The following is an 18,098-nucleotide window of genomic DNA, read 5'->3' on the forward strand; positions in this document are numbered from 1 at the left end:
AGGTAGACAAATATCTATGTTTTAAAAAGTGAAAGTATTGGCCAACACAATGTGCATGCGTTACCTTTCATGTCCACAAGGCGGTGTTCCTCGCCATTTCCTGCTACTGTTAGTGAAAGCTTTTTCTACAGTGATAATTTTTGTTCCGTGGTAGGGAGGCACAGCCACGGCTACATGTCACAGCTTAATTTTGCTAATGAACCATGGAATTAATTATGAACTGCGTCGGCGTTTCATCGTTTCACTAAATGGGGTGAGTTTCTGCATTTATAAAAACGAGCCACTGTTCTATTGTTTGGGCTGGTCTAACGGGCCGTGGCTTTACTCAACCCAGCTGGAATAGTGCCGATGGCATTCTGCTTTCTGGCGGTAAATAAGAGAATAATAAGGTTTCGTTTTGAGTGTATGTTCTTTTGATCGCTGTAGTGAATTGTTCTGTTCATACAATGCCCTACCGTTCCCACACATCTGCGATGAAATCATGCACGTATCCAGGGGGCGGACCGCACTTATATCCGGCCAGCCGGCATTAATATTACATGTATACTGTAGAGAACTAGAAATAACGTTTAGCGTTGGTTTTTGATACATACTTTTTTTGTGTATTTTTACTTGATACAGTTTCATTAAACATCATGCGGTTGTTTTTTTTCCACTGTCACTTGTTGATCCAAATCTATCATCTATCCATTCGCTAACAACTCAACAGAACTTCCCTAAAATACAGAACAACGAGCGAGGTTATACACTCATCAGAGAGATGAAAAGCAAGTTATCTCCGGAGAACACAGACAGCGCATGCGTCGAGGTCAGTGTGAGAGAACAGGACAGCACAGTTCCTAGAGGTCACTTTTGTTTAGGGTAGCTGGTTGTTGTTGCCATGGTTGCCATGCCATGTGTGACATTCCTTGTGGTAATTCATGTTATTACAGTCTATACGTGAAACTTTTTGTATGTACGTACGACTGTGATAACTAGGTTGAAATGGCCCAGTGACATAACTACAATTACAACAGTCATATTTGAAAATGAAACAATTTGCCAAAATGTTATTTTGGCAAAAAGGTAGGTCATTTTATTCTAATAAAATATGTGGAAACGAATAGCCATGGTTTTTAATACATGGAAGAAATGGTTGTTTCAACTGACATAAACACATGCTCTCTTGAGCCAGTTCTTCAGATGTCATGTGACTGGCTGAATGTATGTGAAGGAGAAGCTGCATAATCCAATTCAAAATACAAAATTAGCTCTTCAAGTTCAGAATCATATTAAATATACAAATTATATGCCAGTACATGTGTATGTACGTGTGTGTGTGTGTGTGTGTGTGTGTGTGTGTGTGTGTGTGTGTGTGTGTGTGTGTGTGTGTGTGTGTCTTGTGTTCACTGACGGCGTGCTGCTGATCAGGAAGGGAGCCTCTCTGGTTGGTTGCCATGGGAACCAGACACTCATCATGATGACTGTGGTGATGAGGGATAGATGATGTGACCAAGCGATCATTTGATGAGCTTGATAATATAAAGCAACTACAAAAGATGTAGCAAGCTTACTACTTTTCAGAATCAGACACATTTTTATGTTGTTTTCAATTTTAGCGTAAGAGCTATAGATTCAGCTGTGTTGTTGACATATCGATATAAATAGTGTCAAAACGGGCTTTATCTTATGTCAACATGAAAGGGTTTCTGCAGATTCTCTGTCTTACAATAATGTCTGTCTGTACAATAATGATGTTTTTAAGATGGTTTCCAAGCGCTATATCAGGCTAGCTCTTTCTATTAGCCCTTAAATGGGTTGTGTGGTACATCATTTATGGATTTCTCTAGAATGCTAGCTCGTTTTCAAAGGAGGTCTGCACCAGAGAGATAGTTTTGGAAAGCTTTGATTTGTTGTAAGAGTTCTGTAATAATTACAGATATAAATATAGGCATCGATTTTCAAAATACATTTAACCTCAATGACTAAATAAAAGGATTCTCTCGGCAGGACCTGTTTGTACAGTAACTCACCCTGTCTCCACTCATAATTTACTCGTATGACAAAAATATAAATAGCCAACCAGGTCGTGTCCAACTATAGATGACCCTGTAGACAGCAATGGCTGCCTCTGAAACACACTGCCCCCATGAGTGTATCTCTGCTTGTTGAAGCGTGGGGAAGACAGGTCTGAACAAGGTGGGTGTTATTGAGACCGTTCCCAAGCAGAACACCATTTCATCATACTCCCACACTGAGGTGCACTTCTATATCCCACGTCTGACGCTTTCAGAACCACACCAGCAGTGCTCACTTCCTTTTTAATGATTTCTATAGTCAATCTACATAGGGCATGTCTATGGAATTACGACTGATCGTCACACACTCCTGTTATTATCTGTCTCAGTCGTGCTGGTGGTGGCTTCCTGAGGCATCACCGTGCCTTCCCTAGCACTACACGGGATGCTGCGAGCTGACAGGAGGACCTGTCTCCCAGAATCCCCCTCTTCGATGGACACCCCTGGGGGCAGCAAGGACCGGAACCGACGATCAGTCCCGGAGTCTGTCGTCCCCAGACTGACCCCGAACCGGGAGTTTGGAAGTTCCTTCACCACGCCTGGGGTTAAGGATGAAGAGAGGGAAAAGGGAGGTTACCGGCGGTATAAAAGCGTAACCATGGCGCCTACCTCCACGTTTTTGAGTGACAGGCGGTATGTTGCGAGGAGACCCCTGTTCCCGGCAGAACCGCAGGCGTCCATCCTGAAGAAGACCAACGCTCAGACGAGCGGACGTGAGGAGGTGAGGGGGTAGGATGGAGCTAGCTATATGTTATTTATCCAAAGTGACTTACAAGTGAGAATAATGAAAATCAAAGCATACAACTCAAAGAGTTTTGACAAACATTTTTTGCATGACTGAGTAATAAACTAAGTGGACCGAGTGCAGTGTAGCCAAGGAAATCAAAAAGATGATTTAGCATTAATACATAATAGTTATACATTGTTGGTGTGTGATTAGCATAGTGCTGGAAGGTTTTGTTGTTTAGTTTCCCTCTCTTTGATTGGATTGTAATTCTTAAGGGGATGATTCACTGAATCGTCAAGGTGTCTTACTGCATCATAGTTTTCAACCCACTGTGATTCAATCGATCAAAAGTAAATTGTTTGTTTATTATTAACACTCACACATGACTGGAGGAAATGAATGAGATGATAACAATAACAGCAAATCGATGCTAACCCTTGGTACCAAAAGGACCATTCTGTGTGACAGTAGAAGTCGCAGAAACAATTTTTTCTGTCCTCAAAGGTTCTGTATAGGTTTAAACGATTTGTCCAAAGGGTAAACCTATTCAGAAATGCTACATCTTAAAGTGAATCGTGATTTAATGTTTTTGTCTCACCTTGTAAACTGGTAGAACCACAACACTGCAACACTGCAAAACTGCACACAGCCATTTCATTGCAAAGCAACATTTCTTGAACAAGATATTATCCGCTGATGGTCGGCCCTCTGTAACAAGTCCTTCCCCTTTTTGCTCTAGGATTGGGCAGGAACTAGGCTGCCCGCCTCTCACCAGCATGCAGAGATTGACATCACTAGAAGGTATTCGAGTCCAAGACACGCGGTGCCCTCCACTGGCCCCAACCTACAACATACTGGACATAGCTCCTCGGCTGGCTCAGCCTCGAGAGAAGACCTCTCCTCCCCTCTGGCCGTGTCCGACCTCAGAGCCGGACCATCCCTCCACGAGTCAGCCTTTGCTTCACCGTTTCTGGACGAGGGATCCGACCGAAGCAGCCTCTCCAGTCCGTCCCTGGAGGTCCAGTCCCCAAAGTCTCCTTCGAGCCCTCGACTCTCCTCCACTCAGCTGCCTCCGGGCGTCGCTCCTCATCCGTGTCTTTCCAGGCACCTGTGGTCCGACACCACGCCAGGTAGAAGGAGCAGAGCAGGGGCAAGAGCAGGAGAAGGAGGAGCCGAGACATACCTGACCAAGAGTTCCTCCCTGGGTTACCTACAGAGACACACATCCCCAAACCTCGACCACATGTCTCCACATCAGGCCAACTACTGGGCCTGCGCCATACCCCGGTCCCTGCCTCCGTCCCCAGACAGAAAATCCCCGAGCTGGGACCCAGACAGGGAGTACCAGGCCCTGCTGGACTACACCTACCCTCTACGGCCGGGGGAGGGGAGCGGCGATAGAAAAGACCTTCCGAAACAGGGTCGCTCTCTTCTCCGGATGGGCGACCAAACTCTCCAGGACTCTGGGATCGAGCTGGACGGATTCTGCAGCTCCAACAGCCTGTCAGGTTTGGACTTTTGGTTAAGCAGCACAGGGAAGTCCAAGCAGGTCTGGGGCCGGAACGGTGGCCCAACGTCTTCTGAGCTCCAGGGCCTGCCCAGGTCTTGGGACAGCCTGCCTCTAGCTAGCTCCCTTCCTTCCCACACGGATCCCGTCGGTTTGTCCCTGGAGAGTCTGGACTCTAGCCTGGACCCAGCTGGAGGAACCAGGCCCAGCCTTAGTAGGGCTGGCGGTCAGCACCACCAGAGACTAACGAATGCCCCTCCCTTCACCCACTCCTTTTCCTCATCATCCTCTCGGGGTATCCGTTCCACCAGCCTACTGTTTCCCCGACCAAGGTGCACCTCGGCTGGGGATTGGGACGAGGAGTTCAGGCCTCTTCCAGACCAGCTGGAGGAGCTGAAATCGCTTGCCAACCAGGTCAGGGGGAGATAAGGGAGTAACCTAATGCAACGTTATCTATGTATGCACAGCATCAATAACTTATTAGGCCCAGAGGTACTTGGGCCTTGTATGCTTGTTGTTACTTTAATTTACTGCTCTTCATGTAAAGTCACTCACTGATCCTCAGAGGGAAGGTCTGGATTTCCTTGTACAATGTGTATGGGGCGGCTAACTTGTATCTTAGTTTCATTGTTTGTAGCTGTACGAGATACAATGGATGGGATTGTATGTTGTGTTTTTTTACTCAAAAGTCCTGAATGTTGGGTTGGCACAGTATCGACCGAACTAATCTTGTAGGCAAACGTTGGTACCTTGTAGAGAGCACGGTTCAATTCTTCAATCCACCCTTCTGTCTATCTATCTTGAGTCCATAAATCCACCAAAAATACCTTAAAATATATGATTGAATGTCTCCATTGTGCGTGTTCAGCCTGGTTGTCTCGGTATCCAGTCACGGTGAAGTGATGGTGCCATGTGTCTCCTCTATTCCACTTCCAGGTCAGGGAGGTGACTGCAACGCTCTGTCAGCCCCTCACACTCACAGGCAGCTGGGAGGGTCTGGAGTCGGAGGACCCCCCTTACCCACGGCCCTTCAGAAGGCCCCAGATACCCCAGGCGAAGGAGGGGGACCAGGCGGAGGGGGAGAAGGTGGTTCAAGGTAAATTTGAGAGGGGGGTGGGAGGTGTCTATGTGTCCTGAGCACTGTGTGTGTTCAGTGGCGGGAATCAAGAGGAGTTGAGTAAATATGTACTATTGTTATAATTTATACTGACATGGAAAACCTCAGCTATTTAGTAGTCATAATTCAGACATTCTGGCAGAACTACCAAGGATACAATCTCCTTTCCAAAAAACCGCCAACGGCTGTGTCGGTACAGGCAGGAAATATCGTTTTTGGAATATCCCAGTCCAAGGGATGGACTGGGATGTTGTTGTTTATAGCTGCTGCTACATTCGCCCTCTGTGTGCTTGGTCAAAACAATTTGATTCGGGTACTTATATGGGTCACGCTACAAATACGAAGCTAAATGAGTACAGTGTGCTTCAGGCTTAACTGTGAACCATTTTGAATTTGTTGTTGTTTGGTTTTTTGGTGCCTGCTTAGCGGCTCACCGCGGTCATGTCCGCTCTGAAGAGACGCGAGGCGGTGGTGACGTCAGCGGCGCCGGTGGTAGCGGCGGGCAGACGGAGGGGACCGCCGCCGTCGGAGCGGTGAGCCAGGCGGCCCTCAGGGACGTGGAGTCCCTGGTGGAGCAGCTGAGCGGGGTCTGCCTCCACGCCCTCCACAGTAGGGGCCCCGTAGCAGAGGAGGAGGAGGGAAGCTCCACCTCCCTCATGCAGCACATCCAGGTAGCGGAAGGTTTTAGACGTCCTGTGGGTTATGGGTTATGTATTATCTATGGCCGTAGACACTTTACATAGAGGGTTATATGACCCACTGAGAGATATCTTAGTTTTGAACCAAAAAGGTTTGCCAGGTCACTGTTGTGACCTATCACGTGTAAATTATATCAATATGGAATTTAGAAAGCATTTTGGTACGTGAGAGTGCATGCTACGAACCCCTTGTGCTAACGTTATGTGACACATGTTTTCTGTCCAACTCAGGTGTTCTGTTCCAACCTGGAGCAGCTGATTGGCTGGTTGTACACGGTGGCCCACAAGTTGGAGGTGCTGGCCCCGCCCACCGCCGACCTAGAGAGTGTCAAGTCGTCGTTCGCCCAGTACCAGGTGAGACCCACTACCAGGGGAGGTCTGTTACATGGTGAAGTCCAGTAACAAGCAATCCCAGTACCAGGTGAAGTTCAGTACCAGGGGTGTCCAATACCAGGTGAGACCCACTACCAGGGGAGGTCTGTTACATGGTGAAGTCCAGTAACAAGCGATCCCGGTACCAGTAGTGTAGTGCTCGGGGCTTTGACAGCCTAAAGATAATGGTTCTGATACCTAACGTCAACAGCCTGCAATTGGAGAAATCCTTGAGCAAGATGCCTTACCAGTATCTAAAATGAAATATTAAACATCTGCAAAATGACAAAATTAAAGGACAAAAACACCTAATCTCTGTCGTTATATTAAAGCCAAATGTAGAGCAGCCTATGGGTAAGCGGTTTCCGGTCCCCTTGTGGGTCATCCGTGGGACAACAGATCTCACAGTCGCTTGCACACACTCACAAAAAGGAAAGATTTGAATTGGTTGATCACTGCGGTACTACATGACGCAGGTCCAGCCACTGGACTGATAAGTTCAATTGTGATTCCACTCTCTTCCGCGACCCCTTCACTCATCGTTGCACCTTCCTCTGTCCCCTGTGCTCCCCTCTCACCGCCCAGAGCTTCCAGAAGGAGGTGTCCTCCCATCAGCCCCTCGCCTCCTCTGTCCTGCAAACGGGAGAACTGCTTCTCAGCTGCCTCAACAGCACCTCCCCAGGTCTGTGGTGTATGCGTCTGCGCATGGTTGTGTTTGGTTGTGTGTGGTTTGTGTGTGTGTGTGTGTGTGTGTGTGTATGTGTGTATATGTGTATGTGCGTGTGTGTCTGTGTGTGTTTTGGGTGGTGTAACCCTACCACAGCCCGGAGGAAATAGGAAACTTGGAACTGTGTTGGCACAATGCAGCCAGACTTGCATAGCTAATCGCATTAATGGAAGAGGGGAGAGAATTTATGTGTTCTGCAGATGCATTGAACCAGAATCGTGTAATGCTTAAAATGGTGTCTCTCTCTCTCTCTCTCTCTCTCTCTCTCTCTCTCTCTCTCTCTCTCTCTCTCTCTCTCTCTCTCTCTCTCTCTCTCTCTCTCTCTCTCTCTCTCTCTCTCTCTCTCTCTCTCTCTCTAGTTCTGAGGGACACTCTGGTTCTGATCGAGAGGCAGACCAAGGCGTTGGAGAGCAACACAGAGAACCTCTTCTCTGCCATCCTGTCGGCCATGGACCGCCTGGCCCAGGGACAGACAGACCGACAGACAGACCAGTAGACAAATCAATAGACAGATCAGCAGACAGACAGACAGACCAGTAGAAGACATGCATACATACAGACAGACCAGTGGACAGACACAAATACAAATCAGTAGACATGCAGACCTACAAACCCGTAGACAGACAGACAAGTAGCCAGACAGACAGACAGACACAACAGTAGCCAGACAGACCAGCAGACAGAAAGACAGACAGACAGACAGACAGACAGACCAGTAGACAGACTTATGATCAGAGGATCCTCTATGTTAGCTTTGTTATCTTATTTTTTGGAATGCCAGTATGCAAACGGTCAACTCATAGCATTTGTAAAGTTTATTTATTGATTTATTTAATTTACATTTAAAGAAGGGAACTTATTTGACATCCTTTATAAACTCCTGGTCTTGCAGCCCAACCACCAAAGGTAGACTGTTACATTATTTAGGTTTCTGAACTGTTTGATGAATATTAAGTGTCTGGCTTGTTGGTAGTCTGTTGGACGTTTTTTTAGATTCCCGCACCATTTTGAGGATGTGATGATTAACTTTTTGAATCAGTGCTCTTTACCTTAGCACACTTTTAAACCTTTTCCATCCCAAAAGGTAAAAGTAATTAGCATGTATCCATCATACATCACCACAGCCCTTGACTCATTAATTCTATTAACCTTTTCTCTCAAACAAACCTTTTCTCTCCAATATAATATTTTTTCTTACCAGTTTACCAGCAACAACAAATAAATAACATTTAAAGGTTTTATATGACATTTTGTTCTCTAGAGACTCAAGAGGGTGTAATATTTTTGCAGGATCAAAATGGTGAACTGTTGCAGTTCACCATTGTGTCAGTTATTGTGACGAAAGAAGAACCACTTGACTACTCTTTAAGCCTCTTGATGGGTTATGGCCTCAGTGCCTCAAGAAGTAGAAATGGTTGTCTAGCAACCGGAAGGTAGCTGGTTCGATCCCCGGCTCCTCCTAGCTGAGTGCTGAGGTGTCCCTGACCAAGGAACCTAACCCTTACAACCTGGCTGTCGCTTTGCATTGCTGACACGGTCAGTGTAATAAAAAGCACATTCATACAATGTGTGTATGAATGGGTGAATGTGAGACAATGAATGTACAGTGCTTTCGGTGGACACTGGTCTGAAAAGCTCTATTGTCATCAAATCGTTTAGTAATTATTCAAACCTCCCATGGTAAAAAAAATGTAATCGATTGTGTTGCCATTCACAATAAATGTTTGTCGTTGACTGTTCCCAGAACTGTAAAGACAGACTGGTGTTGTGAATCGGTAATGTACAGTACTCACAATGAGGCTGTATTCTGTTAAACAGCAACCAACACTAGCACCAAAGATCAGAGGGGGGAAAGCAAAACAAATTGGCCATACTCATGAGCCAATCAGAACCTGTACATTACAGATTGTTTGGTTAGTCTTTAATCATACAGTTGAAGTGCTCATGTTTTTTCCTTTATCCTAGAAAACTACAGATGTAATTCAGCTACTACTCATTAAAAACTGGTTTAAAATAAAACATTTTACAGATCAGGCCCTAACAGTATTGACCTTGAATGATGACGGGAGGCTGTTGGAACATAACATGCCTTAAAGCACATTTTTATGACTTATTTTTTAACTTTGTATTATCCAAGTTCAGCTGTAGTTTCAAATATGAAGTGTTTTAAACATGTTAGAAAATGTAAGCTAAGTCAAAATTAGCTTACATTTAAAAATTAATTAGCTTTGATAATTTTGTATTTTTCTCAATTTGTTGTAACACAACGTACCACAAGCTTACACAAAATAAAGTTTCTTATCGATAATTTGGTCTCTTTTCTTCATTGTCCGTTGATATTGTTTGTGTGTCTTACATTCAATTAATTGACAATCACTTACATTTCCTTAAATGTTTTCTTTTTGCTAAAAAAATGCTCCATAGTTAAAATGCTTTGATAAAAGTCAATAACTGCTATCTTACACCACCGCTTGTCAACCTTCATGTGTAAGCATGTTGAACCAATATCCTTGCGAGTCAAACAACTTGAGTGCTGACTCATAGGGAACAACTGATTCCAAGGATTTCCTGTCAATTCTGCTAAGTTGTTTCCAGTGAAACACAGGCAGCATATAGCTGCTTTAGACTCCCGCTCAAGATTCAGCCAAACTAAACCTTGGATTAGCACACAAATTAAGGTTATTTTGACCGGTTCCTGCAGAATACCGGTGTGCGACCGGCAGACCATACTAGTCACATTGTGAAGACAGATCTCATGGCAGAACACAGGCTGAAACAATGATCCAAGATAGTTCCTTCTCAAACTGGATTCAGTTGCCTTTATTATATAAACAAGAGAACATAGTGTATTTTATTTTATATATAGTTGCATTTCTGCAGATTAAACAGTTCGTGGCCAGTGAGTAGCCATGATTCCAAGTTACCGACACGTAGGATTTACCATATGAATGTAGAATAAACAATTCAAAACAAACTTTTTTTTTTTTTTTTTTTTTATCTTCGGCATTTAAGAACTGCACGCAGATCCTGTTCCGGTTCATACAGTCTTGATGTAGTATTTATTTTTTTCAGTGTTACATGTCGAGCAACAAACTGACAATATGAGTCTTCAGCCACAAAACCAATCCAGACCGAGAAGTCAATGCTATACCCAGATGATGGATTGACAACGACAGAACTGGCAGATTGGATTTCACACATATATACATACATACACGTGTATATATATTTTTGCACAAGACTAAATGTTGGGACAGTGACACACTGTTGTGCAGAAGTTGGCATAGAAACAAAACAGAAAACAAAAACAAAAAACAGGGAGGGGGAGAAAACCGATGCTGAAAACAAACAGCATTTAAAAAAAACATTTGATTCAAGAAACTAAACGCATACAAACAGAACACATAGCAAGTTGAATACCAACCCCACTTAAGGAATGCAGTGAAAGACACATCCACACACACACACAACGCAACACACACACACACACACACATACACGCACACACTGTTCTCATAAACCTTCAACAAAGGGCTGTTTAACCAGGACTCCAAACAACGTCTATTGTCTCAGCGAGGCCTATGGGTAAGGAGAGATCTTGTCAACGGGAACAGGATGGAAGTGAAAAGGGATGGGGGGGTAAATTAATTGTCTGGTCGATTATTTTGTTAAGGTTTTTTTTTTGTTATTTCTTTTGATAGTGTGGCTACGTTATGTACAGATAAAGCCAACTGCCATATTTATCTCTTACACGATCGCATACTTAACACGGGATCCAGAAACATAATCTCTTTTATCTCCTTCTTGGTAGTTGGCTTTTTGAGGTGGACACAGTGGATATTTGGAAGAGGATGGCCATGTTGGGGAAGGTGCAGAGATTAGCCATCTTGGTAGGGTGTCTGGGGGGGGGGGGGGGGGGGGATAAAGCGCCATGTTGGGAAGGGTGTGTAGGGGGCGGCCATATTGGTAAGGTGAGTATAGGGAACCGGGGAGGGGATGGAGTGGAGGGCCATTTCTCAGCAGCAGCCGCCTGACGAGGGCTTGACGCTGGTCCCGGGGGTGAGCTGGACGCTGGGCTTGTCCCCTCCGCCCGCCGCCGCCCCAGGACCCATCCTCTTCTTGATCTCGGCGGCCATGGTCATGAAGGCCTGCTCCACGTTGGTGGCGTTCTTAGCACTGGTCTCCAGGAAGGGGATGCCCAGCGAGTCGGCAAACTCCTGGAGAGAGAAAGAGACGGACAGAGACACACAGAAAGACAGATGGAAGAGAGAGAAACACAGACAAAGGCAGAGAAGGAGACAGGACGGGGTGGAATGGTTAGGATTTTTTATAAAACTGCCCAATATACAGACATTTCTATATGAATGACTAAAAAAGGTCTGAGCCACAAAAGTTTGTATTTTGTGTATATCCATGTTATACTGATTACAACAAATAGTGACTTTGGCTTTGTCAAGCAATAGCAATGATTCACAACACTTTAAGGTGAAGACAACAGCAGGCACAGTGTCATCCAAACAAAAGGATAAGCTCACGGTGATATTTAATTCATATCCCTAAACGCCTCTCTCTCGGGCTCACCTTGGCCGTTGTGTAATCCACCACCTTCTTCGTCGTCAGGTCGCACTTGTTTCCCACGAGGAGCTTGTTGACGTTTTCACTGGCGTAGCGGTCGATTTCCTGCAGCCACTGTTTGACATTGTTGAAGGACTCCTGTGGGGGAACAACGCAGCACAGGCACCAGTCTCAGTCAGACAGTCACGCTGGAGCACAGCCTTAGTAACAATACAGAACGTCCTGCAGATTCACACATCTGCTAAACGACTACATATACATACTACAGGTATAGTACATTTGCAGTTTTTGCGTCTTACTCATATTTAGGCGTATATATTTAAGCAGTGGCTGTTATTCAAAGAGACATGGAATGAATGTAATAATATACCATTACATTATTTTATGTCCAATTATAAATTATTCTATCCATGCATCAATTGTGTTGAAAGCTGAATCTAATTTTATTCAGTACATACTTTAGAGTGAACTTCCTAGATAAATGTGAAGAAGAAGAAGAAGAAGAAGAAGAAGAAGAAGAAGAAGAAGAAGAAGAAGAAGAAGAAGAAGAAGAAGAAGAAGAAGAAGAAGAAGAAGAAGAAGAAGAAGAAGAAGAAGAAGAAGAAGAAGAAGAAGAAGAAGAAGAAGAAGAAGAAGAAGAAGAAGAAGAAGAAGAAGAAGAAGAAGAAGAAGAAGAAGAAGAAGAAGAAGAAGAAGAAGAAGAAGAAGAAGAAGAAGAAGAAGAACATTCATAGACTGTGTGGGATTTGGGGTTCGAACCCAGGACCTTTGGGCTGGGAATCCAACACCCTAACCACTAGACCGTCCTAGATCACTGACTGCCTAAGACTGACCTGGTCCGTGACGTCGTACACTACTATGATACCGTGGGCCCCTCTGTAGTAACTGGACGTGATGGTCCTGAACCTCTCCTGGCCTGCTGTGTCCCACTAGAGAGATAGAGAGGCACACAGAGACATTCGCTGGGTCAAACCAACACCACCCTGCTTTTACCAACAGCAACAAACACACACTTTGAATTGGGCTGCTGACACCATTTGCCACGCATTCCGATTTCCTTATTGTCCATCAAGATGGACACAAAATCCTATTGAGATTTGGCTCAGTACTGGGCAACATTCAAAAATACCATAACATATCTAACAGCATGGGACAAATTTAAGTTAGTATAATGACTGCACAGTTGGCACAAAGAATGTAAAAAAACTTTTGTAAAATAAAGAAAGTAAAATTAACCAAAGGCTACTTCTTTATTCAACAACACAACAGAATCTATCTCCAGTGGCTGATGCCGCTGGAGACTAACCAGGTCTAAGCAGATAGTCACAAAATCAATCAAACATACATTATTATTGCAGTGCATTCCACCTCAGAAAATGCCTTTGACCCAATTCCTAAAGACATCCAGATAAGTGTGGGCAGAGACAGGAGGCCCTGGTACAGGGTCAGAGGGATGGGGAGAGCGGGGAGAAACAGGGAGCGTCTGGTCCCAGTGCCTCGTACTCACAATCTGGAGTTTGATAGTCTTCCCGTCTAACTCGATGGTTCGTATTTTGAAGTCCACGCCGATGGTGCTGATATAACTCTCTGTGTATGTGTCATCCTATGTTTGAAAAAAAAAAAAGGAAAGGCAAAGGTAGAGAGGGGAAGAGGGTCAGCATAGTTTGCTCAAACATCCTGCAAGGCTGACTTCCTGTACGTAAGGGCAAGGCACTAAAACAGGAACATCAGTCAATATTAGTCGTAGGCTGCTGCTGTTGCACGTTTTGGATAATGACGACTAGGCCTAGTTGATTAAGTCGGAACTCCAACCTATTAAGTGGAATCAGACAGTTGGTTGTACTGAAGGCGGAAACTTGGCAGGGATATTTTGAAATTCAAATGAGGAGCTCAAGTAATAGTGTGCTGTTGCTGAGTAGAATAGTATAGGCCTATCTCTGTAAATTGTAAGAATGATTCTGTCTATGCCCTTAATGTTACCATTGCCATCATTACCACATTATTATACACAACCTGATCCACATTTTCTATTAGCACTTTATCCAAAACCTTATTTTAGAATTCAGTCATTAATGAGCAGGTAGGGCTCATGGCATCTCAAGGATAGATACAGGAAGACATTGGTTGTTAGGGTTTGAACTTTTCGGCTGGGGGTCAAATACCCTAACCGCTACTCTAACTACGTGTATAAAGAAAGTAAAAGAAAACCCACCACAGAGTTCATTAACAAGGATCTTGTCCTAACCGACAAATCCCTAATATCCTGCATCTACGGTCAAGAGTTATACGTGATTCACCACATGCACAAGACAGCATAAGCCCGGTGTATGGAGAGATCCACCAAAATAATGGTCTCTTTGATACGCAACGTACCGCAAATCGTAGGAGGAGGCAAGACTTTCCCACCCCGGAGTCACCGATGAGCAGAAGCTTGAATAAATAGTCACTGTGGAGACAAGGAGAAGAAACAGCAAGTTAAAGGACTTCCTGCAATGCAACACTACATCGGATCCAAACCACATTTGGACTTATAGGTGGTAGTCTACTCTACAGAGTTCAGATAACAACCAATGAAAAACTCTAATCTAGTTTTTAGTGAAACACTGCTGATGGCAATGGCTCGTACTGATTGACTGACTGACTGTCAGGTGAAGTTAACATATAAGCATTGTTACCAAAGTGCCTGTTGGCTACTGTCCTTGTGGTTTGATTCATTTGGTTGGTGACTAAAATGATGCCGTTAGGTCAAGTGATGTTTATGTGTGTTGAAGGACAAGGCCATATGTACTGTGATTGTGAATGAATGAAATAAATGAAATCCAGCCATGTCTGTCTAGACCACGGCTAGCCTTTATTTATCATCTATGGAAGTCTATGGCAGCGAAGGCAAGCATATATCTAATTTATCCCATTATAAAATGGGTGTTTTGCATTATCATTTGGTATATCTGCGGTGAAATACAAACATAGAATTATGTATTGTTCTCGAAGTAAAATTAAACAAGTAACAAGTAAAGTGAACATGTAAACTAAACATGTAAACTAAACAACTAACAAATGGACTGATAAGAAAATGACCAGTTCATACCCAGATTGCAACATAACAAGAACAATCTGCAGTTCCACTGTATAGAGGACATACATCAAGGTGGTAGGCCTACAGCCGGCAGAGGACTTCCGTGGGAGTCACCTCTGTTAAATGAACTACAGGTTGAGGGAAAGTCATTCACTGTTACCGAATAACCAGATCACTCCAAACCAGGACTCCATAGTTATTTCCAAGGACTGTCAGAATGTAGATTTGAATAAGAATTATATGCAGATTATCAGTGATTACCCCGTAGAGTCATCGTCTCAACATATCTCCCAAGTGCCTGGTCATTTTAGTGTTCTGTACTATAGTCCATCTGTGAAACTGCTGACAGGGCATCTGTGTGGTATCTGGTAGCTGACATGTCAGGGTATTTCCCGGTAAATTAAACATCCCAAGCTCAAAGAAACACAGCTCTGCCGTTTCTTTAATAAGAAAGCATAGTGTGTTGGGTAACGAGGGCCCATCATGTGACGGAGCATGAAGTAGGGTCCAAACCAGACAAGCTAAGCTGCTAACGCTGCTTCCTCTTCCAACAGGAAGCCTAGTATGGCAGTGTCAGGCCGATGGTTTGGTTACTGTCGGTTGGATGGTTGGAAAGATAGCATAGGAAAGCCGGCTGAAATTGATTCACCAAGGGTTGGATTCCCACTTGCAGTGACTTGTCTTTGATGTGAAGAATCCTAAAAGACACCCAGCTGGATAATCCTGGGTGGGCGCATGTCAACTCTAGCTAGTAGCTGACTGATAACTGTACCAGCAGCTATGTGGTGTGATACAAGGCCGGGTGTGGCCACCAGTTTCAACTCACACCCCTCATCACAAAATATGTGATGACAGTGTTAGATGCCCGCTCTTCCTTCATCCGCTCATAAACATTGTGTGCATTAGAAATTGGCATGTCAACCTATACAGTGTAAATACACCTATAGGTTGACCTCCTGTTAATGTCAAATCATTGAAAACAGCAATGCCCAAGATCTTTTGACATCTTGAAGTCATTTTTAATGAAATAACTGAAATACCTTCTTCCAACAAGGTACATAGACTAAGTGTGAGGCTGAAACACAAGTTAGACCTGAATGGGGATAGGCTATGCTCATAACCAGCAGCTGTCATGAATTCAGGAAACGCACAGGGGTTGCTTAGAATTAGCAATAAAGCATAGTGCCAATATGCCCTGCTGGACAAGGCCTTGACCTGTGCCCTAGTTGGAAGGAAACAACTTGACAATACACACTTCTCTCTCGGGTCCTAGCTGCACCTTCACTGACCTTATTGAAGACAGGCAAGATGTTGCTTTCACACAATATCAACAACAAAAGAAGACTTGATGCCAAGAGTTATGTCATCTATTTCAATCATAAATTATAAGGCAAGCAACCTCGTTTTGGGTGCATGCATGAAACAGCCCAATAATGCAAGTCTAGATTGGGATGAAACACTGGCCAATGCTCTTGGAGACTCAGCATATAGGGCAAACAAAGCGGGATATTGGCCAGCTGGTCACATGTGCCCAAGGGTTCGCAGGTCTTTCCCGACCACTCCAAGCCCTCTACTGTTTCGCTTTCAGTCAAATTCCAGTCATGCTCTTGTCATTAATACCGTGGCCGTGGACAATAGGTGTCCCTGTGCAGGCTACTCAATACTTAAGAGAGGTCACGCCAAGTCATGTTTATAGACTCGACTTTGAATTAAACTATTCACATCTAACTTTAGATGTCTTGGCAGTTGTTTGTCCAATACAAACAAAGTATGTTGATACTATTAATATTTTATGAAAATACCATCGAACTGGGTGTAACTTAACTTGACAGGGGAGGCCTGCAAATGTTAAATTACTTAATTCATTAATTATTTTTGTTGGAAGCTGTGTTAAAGATCTGTGACGAGTGCCGGCCAATTGCTCAACTTGCTGTGATGAATTAGTGGGTTTGTCATATGGCATGTGACAAACACATGACGGAGACGACTCACCCCAGCCATCTAGTGAAATGAACGGGCTTTTTAGTCACATGTACTTACACACCAGGTAATGTGGCGTAATTGACTCGTTATACGGAAGTAAACAGATCGATGTCGTTTTTCCGTGTGAATCGTTAATCACGAAATGTGGGTTAAACAAATGCAAGTGGATGACCCGCGACCATACATCAAGCCTATTAATGACAGCCAGATAATCATTCCGATTGGTAAATGCAACGTTCGTTCAGTATTCACAAGATCAATTGAAAATGAGCTGGGCCAAATGATAGGTATACATAAAATATAATGGTTTTATAGACAATACATAAGTAAACGACTCCCCTGGTACACGTATGGCGTACAGGTAACAGCAGAAAACATAGGAGACACCAACCATCCTGGACAGCGATAAATGCATCGTTAACACCTTTAACTAACCACTGTATTGCAAACTTGAGCTGATTATGTCTTAACATAAAATACACACGGGCACCTGAAAACAGTCACCGACTTGGAGCAAACAGCTGGCTGAGCTCAAACCTTAACGTATATATTAGAGAAGTGTTGCAACAAGAGTGAATCCCACCCCCGGACACTATGGAATTAAACCTCTCCACCGATGTATTCAATATCTCCAACCCGATACGGGGTAGGCACACAGGTGGACAGGGGGATCACGTCAGCTGACGCTGGCTGCTAACCAGGATAGTCGGTTCACCTACAACAAGCTCAGGCAACGTGACACTAAACACATTGAGGAATACTCACTATTCGGGATTCATGGTTCACCCTTAGTTCAGTAAAATCCCCCTGTTTGAAAAGTGTCAGGACCAGGATAAACACTCCGGTAGTCTTCTTGCGGGTGAACACGGGAGAGAGGTAGCTAGCTTGCACTTCCTCGGATTCCCTGGATCTCAATACGGAACCAAAATGGCCGAGACGCCAACCAGGAAGTAGCTAGCATTAGCTAGACGGCTAGCGAAGGAGACGGACGTCGTATTTCTCGGGTGTATAACCAAGTCCGTATATAGGATGACGAGATACGATGTAGGTACCAGATACACAGGTTATTCAACTGGTTACTGAATAACTATGGCTTAGCAACTACAACGGCTAGTACAGCGGTTAGAACGTCTCCCTGCCCACTGGCTCCCACACTGACGATGCCGCAACACAGTCAACAGTCAAGCCTTTAGGATTACGTCATTTAGTGAAACGTGGCAAAGAGGTGGTTATTGTACACTTTGTGCGATATGCTTTCA

At 44.2% G+C, this 18,098-nt stretch overlaps 2 protein-coding genes across 2 annotated transcripts; one reads left to right on the forward strand and one right to left on the reverse strand.

The window, feature by feature from the left end:
• The first annotated feature begins 120 nt into the window (after positions 1-120).
• cep68 (centrosomal protein 68) lies at positions 121-9,489 on the forward strand. Its single transcript, XM_084470965.1, has 8 exons — positions 121-253; positions 2,387-2,778; positions 3,524-4,705; positions 5,228-5,387; positions 5,835-6,079; positions 6,338-6,460; positions 7,064-7,160; positions 7,565-9,489. Exons 2-8 carry the CDS (start codon positions 2,443-2,445, stop codon positions 7,699-7,701), a joined length of 2,280 nt encoding a protein of 759 aa, XP_084327091.1. The 5' UTR covers positions 121-253; positions 2,387-2,442; the 3' UTR covers positions 7,702-9,489.
• Positions 9,490-10,009: 520 nt separating this feature from the next.
• LOC311350672 (ras-related protein ORAB-1-like) lies at positions 10,010-17,984 on the reverse strand. Its single transcript, XM_084470737.1, has 6 exons — positions 17,605-17,984; positions 14,154-14,226; positions 13,288-13,383; positions 12,614-12,709; positions 11,787-11,918; positions 10,010-11,422 (listed from the first exon to the last, which is right to left on the reverse strand). Exons 1-6 carry the CDS (start codon positions 17,616-17,618, stop codon positions 11,222-11,224), a joined length of 612 nt encoding a protein of 203 aa, XP_084326863.1. The 5' UTR covers positions 17,619-17,984; the 3' UTR covers positions 10,010-11,221.
• Positions 17,985-18,098: the final 114 nt, after the last annotated feature.

Source organism: Micromesistius poutassou (assembly GCF_964030765.1).
Source record: "Micromesistius poutassou genome assembly, chromosome: 7".
NCBI lineage: Eukaryota > Metazoa > Chordata > Actinopteri > Gadiformes > Gadidae > Micromesistius > Micromesistius poutassou.